This window comes from Pongo pygmaeus, chromosome 2 (assembly GCF_028885625.2).
Source record: "Pongo pygmaeus isolate AG05252 chromosome 2, NHGRI_mPonPyg2-v2.0_pri, whole genome shotgun sequence".
Taxonomy (NCBI): Eukaryota; Metazoa; Chordata; class Mammalia; order Primates; family Hominidae; genus Pongo; species Pongo pygmaeus.
Window position 1 is genome coordinate 107,824,030 of NC_085930.1, and position 7,314 is coordinate 107,831,343.

The 7,314-nt window shown below is 39.0% G+C and overlaps 1 protein-coding gene across 4 annotated transcripts in view; it reads left to right on the forward strand.

The window, feature by feature from the left end:
* LZTFL1 (leucine zipper transcription factor like 1) overlaps positions 1-5,203 on the forward strand; it is a 93,709-nt gene extending 88,506 nt beyond the window's left edge. For 2 of the 4 annotated variants that reach the window (XM_063661969.1, XM_054482271.2), the window contains one exon: positions 733-3,064. In XM_063661969.1, coding sequence (XP_063518039.1) covers positions 733-751 — 19 coding nt within the window. In that variant the 3' untranslated portion in view covers positions 752-3,064. Of the gene's footprint in view, positions 1-732; positions 3,065-3,709 lie in introns of those variants that run through there. The other 2 variants (XR_008501607.2, XR_008501606.2) reach the window with 2 other exon arrangements.
* Positions 5,204-7,314: the final 2,111 nt, after the last annotated feature.

Genomic DNA, 7,314 nt, shown 5'->3' on the forward strand with positions numbered 1-7,314 from the left:
GCAGGGCAGCATTAGGTAGTTCTCTTCTCCTCAGTGGTATACTCTAAGCAGTCCAAGAACTAGTCTTACTGTTCCCCTAAGTGACAGTTTAAGTTGGAGAGAATGAGATTCATGCAGATGGGTGTCATAGCCAGCTTGGCTTAGAAGTCCATGTTCTACATAGGATTAGTATCTCTCTTAGCAGTCACATGATACCCAGTTAAGGGTATGTCCAGTTAAAAGAACTCATCGCACAGGGGGAAACGTAAAGTGGTGGCTCCCACCATGTATTTATAGTTCATTCATAGTCCTCCAGGTCCAGATGTGGTCATCAGATGTTTTGCCTGGAAACTGAGTTGACATTTTACCTTTATCAGAGTTCCAGGGGAGCAGAGCTAGAAAGGGAATTCAAGGTGAGATTTGTCCTTAGAGAAGTAGATTTGCTAGCCCTTTACTCATATAGTTGTATCAACTGTTCTTGTCGATATGATGATTGAGGTAATTATACAAAGTTATCACAGGTCTAAATGCCAAATACAGAGACTTGGAGTCTTAGCAGTGATCTGGCCTATCCTCCTACCTGATGTAAAAATCCTCTCTGAGTCACCATCAAAACAAAGTTGAATGTGTCCAACTTCTACCATAACAGTAATTTGAAGTGAGAAATATAGTGCCACTGCTTCAAGTAAACTTATTTGGTAATAACAACAACAAAAGCTATCCTGACATTGTGTTCTTAATTTATATCTCCAGATATGAACCTGAAGATTAAAACTGAAGATTTCATCGGGAAGCTACAACATGCAAACATACAAGCAGTCTCACCTCAGGCATGTATTTTGAAGCATTTTGTCATATTCCCTCTCCTTATTTTTCTAATATTTAGACTTTGAATATTTAGAACTAGAGTTCCTATTTTCAGCTAGTTGAAAACAGAGAAAACCTAGTGATTCTGTCTGGTCATCCCACACACCTCTCTACTGAGTGCTCCAGAGTCTTAGCTCACATGCACTGAGAATTCTTTACAGCAAAGAAGAGATTTTTAGAGTGGGAAGAAGAGGCTTATCCTTCTGCATTAGTATAAAGAGTCTGTATTTTTAATAAGTGTTAAAGAAGCTAACAATGTTTGTACTTATGCATTCCCCATGGGTAAAAATAGATAATAGCATTATTAAAGATAGTTATTACCAAAAAAGAGAGTTATTACAAATAAATATCTCTTTATTTTTAAAAATGAAATCTTAATTCATTTACTCTATTTGATGATAAACTATGAATTCATTGAAAATGTGAATTCTATTATGAGTAGCCTTTTTACCAATTATAAGGAAAATTTACAGCAGTGAACATGAATATTCACTTAGCTTCCTCAGTCTCTCCATCTTAAAGACCATTTATCAGAGGAGGTTCAGCATTTTTTGCAGCATAACTTTTCGTGAGTCTGTATTACTAATGGATAAGTCAAATCCATCCTGCACTTCTACAGTTTAGAAAGTATCTGGACTCAGAATAAATGTAATATTTATACTTGTTTCCAGAATGTTATTTTACATTTTATGTTACATAAGAACACTTTTTAAAAGACTTACATTCAACATAAAATCAGCTATCAGACTTCAGATTAGACTTTATTTATGTGAGTCTATAATAATTGTATTTTCAAGAGGTTTTCACTATATTTTTGTTGGCCTGGTTTTCTCAGACGATTTTGGACAAATCATTAGAAACTGGGCATCATATCCACAGTTATGTAAGGCAGTGATATACTATAAGGATAAACAAAGTCAAGTCCATAAAGCAATAATCCCTCAGAAGGAAATTCCTTGCTTTTCACATATTAATATTTAGTAATTTTTCCTGCTTCTAAAAGTAAGAGTATCACACCCTAAATGAACACTGTCTACTAAGAGCCATCATTCCACTTCCACAAATGAAGATTTTATTCCAAGAAACAAGTTTACTGATTGGAGCATAGGGCTTGTTGTTATTTTTATTCAAGCTTTTAGTAATAGCCTTGAATTTATTATTTTTCTTATAGGCTTTTTGTTAAAATAGTGAAGGAACAAATGTTAAAGGGTAAGATAATTTCCCTGCAAAAGGACACAGAAGGCAGTCTTAAGAAGATGAATGGATCAGAGAAGGGAGAGAATAAAATGCAATAACAAGCCAGCATTTACTATGTATTTTCTCCTCACCTGTCTCTCCATATTTAGGTCACTTACCAGTTTCTGTGCCCTTTTGGAGCTTTTGTTGAGGGCTTCATTCTCACCCTGTATTTCTTTAGCCCTAAATTGACACTCTCTCCAAAAATCCATTCCATTGTCTGTGGACCAAGATGTTCTATATAATTCAGAAGCAGAACTCTTGGCTAAAGGGCTAGTGTGGCCTTCAGAAACCATTCAATTATTTTCTTCCTACACTTTTGTCAGTTTGATACCAGTGAGGAAAAAACGTATGTTGATAAGAAACCTATATTACTAGGTAGAATTTGTACTTGTTTTCTTGGTAGCAGTTTTGAAATATTCTGTACAGTATCTTCCTATTGTTTAATAATAAGTTCAAAAATATTTCGAAAACCTTAAAACCAACTATGCCAAGCATTAAGATAAACAAATATGATGTTCTTTGGCGTAAATCAACATGATGATTCTTTCACATGTAAACACATTTTAGTGTTTCTGGTGTGTCATTTTTGTTGTTGTTGTTGTTGTTATTTACTCTATACCCTTTAGCAAAATACAGTTTTAAATTTTCATTGTTTTTAGTAGTTTCCCAACTTTAAGATTTATCTAATTTAACTGAGAAAGAAAGCCTTTTTCATATATATATATTGGATTTCTAAGGATGTTGGTTTGAGCCTTGATTAGACTTTTGATGTACTAAGCCAGACAGGCAGTCTGTACATTGGTGATCATCACAATGCAGCTTTGGTTTAATTTAATTCAGGCCTGCTGCTGAGTTATGCACAGACTTTTTGTTGACTAAAATAAAATATAAAGGGTTTTCTTCTGTTTGACATTTGTGTTCATTTTTTCTCTTTATGTATTACATTTTAACCTATATTAAATAAATGTTTAAATGATAATTTGCTTATGTCTTATAAAACTCAGCATAAGAAAAATACTGCCCTACCTTGACTGTGTAATCTTATTTGATAAAGCCTTTGCTATTCATTATTTCCATTCTGATTAACTGAAAGAGATTTATAGAGATGCTCAAATTTTAAGCCCTTGGTGCTTTTAGATATATATTGGTTGCAAAAGTTTGGCATTAATGATTTCCCTCTGCTTATGTGTAAATACCTATGTTCCAAAGCTTTGCCACTAGATATTCAAATCATAAATTGTCATGTAAGCCAGTCTTCCAGAAAGAAAAGCTATTTCAGCGAAATGATTATTTCACGTTTAGACAAAACAGTAGTATTTAGACAACAATATTTTGACAAAACCATTTTCAAAACTGCTTAGGAAAAAGGGAAATATTATACTTAAAGGTAATGACCTCTGTCTTGAATAGAGGTGAGTGGGTTGGTGACAACTGGTTTGGAGGCTTTTGTGGGGGGCTGTGGTGTCTTTTGCATTGTGTCATCAGCTCCTTCATCAAGTAAGCATGTCGCTGTTATTGCCTATTGTAAAACATGAATTGATGTGAAGAGTAGTCAATCTCTTACATTATATGAAGTATAACTTCCTCTCTTTTTTGCCTATAATACATCCTTTAACTTTTACAGATTAAAAAACCACCGTTAGACAAAGCAAAATGGAACTTGGAAAATCCTTTATAGTTTTGTAAAATAGCAATGGGCTTACTGTCTAACTAACAGCTTATTAAATGGATTTTCATGAACACTTGGAAAAGAAACATAACCACCAGGAGCCAGCATGGATCTCCCTAGTAAGAAATCAGGTATGGCAGGGCCAGTTGTGGTGTCTCATGACTATAATTACAATGCTTTGGGAGTTCCAGGCAGGGGGATCGCTTGAGGCCAGTAGGTCAAAACCAGCCTGGCCAATATCACAAGACCCCATCTCTACAAAAAATTTAAAAATTAGCTGCGCATAGTGGCATGTAATCACATCATATGGCAGACTAAACTCGTTTGTCTTTTTTTTTTTTTTTTTGAGACGGAGTCTCACTCTGTTGCCCAGGTTTGAGTGCAGTGGCGTGATCTCGGCTCACTACAAGCTTCACCTCCCAGGTTCAAGCCATTCTCCTGCCTCAGCCTCCCGAGCAGCTGGGACTACAGGTGCCCGCCACCACGCCTGGCTAATTTTTTTGTATTTTTAGTAGAGACGGGGTTTCACCATGTTAGCCAGGATGGTCTCGATCTCCTGACCTCGTGATCCGCCCACCTCGGCCTCCCAAAGTGCTGGGATTACAGGCGTGAGCCACCACGCCCGGCCTCATTTGTCTTTTTAAAAGCATGAGAGGTACAGTATGTCAGAATTTCAGCAAGGTGCTTGACAAAGACCTCATGATAGTCTTGTTGAAAAGAGTCTTAGGTGGGTTTTCCCAAATGTAGACTATAGGATAAGGATTTGGGTGCAGGTAGTTTATTCGGGAAGTGATTTCAGGAAATCCTGCGGAAGACTGAGGAACTGAGACAGATCGAAAGAGTTACCACTATGGCAACAGGGATCCAATCCTGCTGGGGACCCTCTGAGACATGGTACAGAAAACATCTCTGAATTATTACACTGAAGGACAAGGTAGCTGGGAATATTATCCACCACTTTCCATCCCTCACTGGTTGAGGTTGGAAATCTGAGGTATTAATTCCTTGCCATATCCAGCCTGCCTGGATGTGGACCAAATTCCAGAGAATGCTCTCAGGCAAAGAGACTCCTCCAGAAGCCAAGCATGGGAACTGTCTGCTTGCAAACTTGGAAGTAGATGGGGAGTGACTGTTAATGGGTCCTGCATTTCATTTTGAGGGGATGAAATGTTCTGGAATTAGATAGTTGTAATAGTTGTACAACTTTGTGACTATACTAAAAATCACTGAATCGTATACTTTAAAATGATAAATTTTATATGTGAGTTATATCTCAATTAAAAAAAAAGAAAACCTGTGGGAATAAATGAAGGGGATATGTTGAAGTAATCACCAGCATCTCCAGCCATCCACTCTGCTCTACTGTACCACCTGGTGTCCCATGTTAAGTTCACTTTCTCTCGAGGATAATGGCTGGTCACAATATTTTTAAAACAATGAATACAAAAAGGAAAACATCAACGAAAAGGTTAGTGGGACAGGCTATAGTCCTCTCTGTTGCGTATTGGTACTGAAGCCATAATTAACATTTATCATCTCCCTCTTCTACTTATTCTAGATTCCCCTCACCCTCAACCCACACTTTTGCTGGTCAGCATGGCTGGCCTCATGAGATGACCTAGACTTTCCTTTCTTAGATGTCTGAGCCCCTGATCATTTTGCCCCTGTCCTGCTGTATTTGTGAAATTTCCCATTTATTGTTACCCCCACATATCACCAAGAGGTACCCCTACACTACAGCCTGAACCATAGAGCGGTACAAAGCCCTCCTGACTGTGTACTCAAAACTTGCAGCCTTCTGAGTGACCCAAGAAATGGTCAGAGCAATATTCCTAAGTATTGTACATGCTGACTTCAGAATCCAGATAATACTACCTAGTGCTTGCCTCTCTTAGTAGTAGAAGGTACAAAATGCAATAACTGGCTCTTGACTTGGCAGGATGTCCCAGTATTCCCTAGATTGTTGGACCTCTGACCTCTGAATCTTTGTAGGAATTACCTCCTTCTCTCTGGTGCATGTGTCATAAGGAACACTCAGATTATTTGCCAGTTCATTCCTGTTCACCAGGTCCAGTTAACATTTTGTCATCAAAGTATTGGACCAGGATGATGTTCTACAGAATGTCATGATGATCAAGGACTTCTTTGGACTGTTTTGTAACAGAGCAGGAGGGTTTATATGCTCCTGGAGCAAAACTGTGAATGTACACTGTGTTATCTGACCCAGGTGAATTCAACCTGTTCTTGATTCTCTTTTCCGAAGGGGATTTAAAAGAATTCATTAACCAGATCTCCAGCCTCATATCAAGTGCTGACTCGAAGGGATGCTACATCCAGCACAGCAGCTGCTATTGGAGCTATTTCTTGGTTTATGTTAGTCCACTGTCATCTTCCACTTTTGCTCTGTTTTGCTTTGCAGGAGCCATTCAATGGGATATTGTGGGGATCACTGCCAATACTCCTGGGATGTTGCCTCTGATTTTGACCAGGAGTGGGGAGGGGGTGGGATGGAGAGAGCATTTTGGAGCATCAAATAAGCCTTTTCTACCATTATGGCTCTTATCCCTCAGGTCAAGAAACCAATTTTGGGGCCTCTCAGTTAAGTGCACTCATCCCATTTATCCTTTCAGAAACAAGGAAGATCAGAGGATTGACCCACAGGCCTACTGGATCTGCCCTGAGATAGCCTTGGGTCAGAACTTTATAGATTGCCTATCTTATATGTCCCACTCTAACAAGAGGGCTGTGATGGTGCTTTAGATCCCCTGGGTATGTCACTCAGGCCCTATGTTGAATCGTTCTTGAAAGGTGTATATATTCTGCTTTCTCAGTGTACAGTTACTCTGAAAAATGGCCATGGGGCTCTTTGGGAAAGATTTGAGACAGTGTGTATTATTTAAGATTGCTATAGTGCTGCAGGGCTCCTCCTCAGGAGACCCAGACTCTCCTTCAATCCATGGGCTCTGGAACTGAGAACTGACTAGGTCTGGTGACTATGAGAGATCAGGATTTTCCACTGTGGTGGCTGACATCAGTCCTTTACTCATCAGCTGTTTGGTTGGTTGGCTTGGTTTTATAACAGTAACTTCATTGACTGCCCATTCACCTCACCTCTAGGAGCGCCATAATCTATTAGCCACTGATCCTTGGCTCCCTGGTTGTTTTTCTGGCCTTGCGGCCCATTAGGTTACTGTATTCATTTTATTCCTCTAATGTCTGAGTGCAGCCATTAGTTTTTTGTTCTGGAATCCTTCCTATCATAGGAGGCCCAATTATGTGCCAGCATCTTCTGTTGTGAGTTCTAGCCAACAGAAGACAGCCACCACTGAGCTTCTCAACAATGCTAATGTCCCCTTACCAATGCAGTCTTTATTGTTTCAGTGAAGGAAATACCCCTGCCCATGGGTGGGCTCTCTCGCCTTATATCCATTCTAGCATGTCATCCGTCTCAGCCTTCTGACCCCTCCTCAGCAATCTTGTAAAGCAGTTGTGGAATCTCCACCTCGTTTTTGGCACACCATCATCGTCAAGCACCAAGGCCCATGGCAGCAGTGTATTAG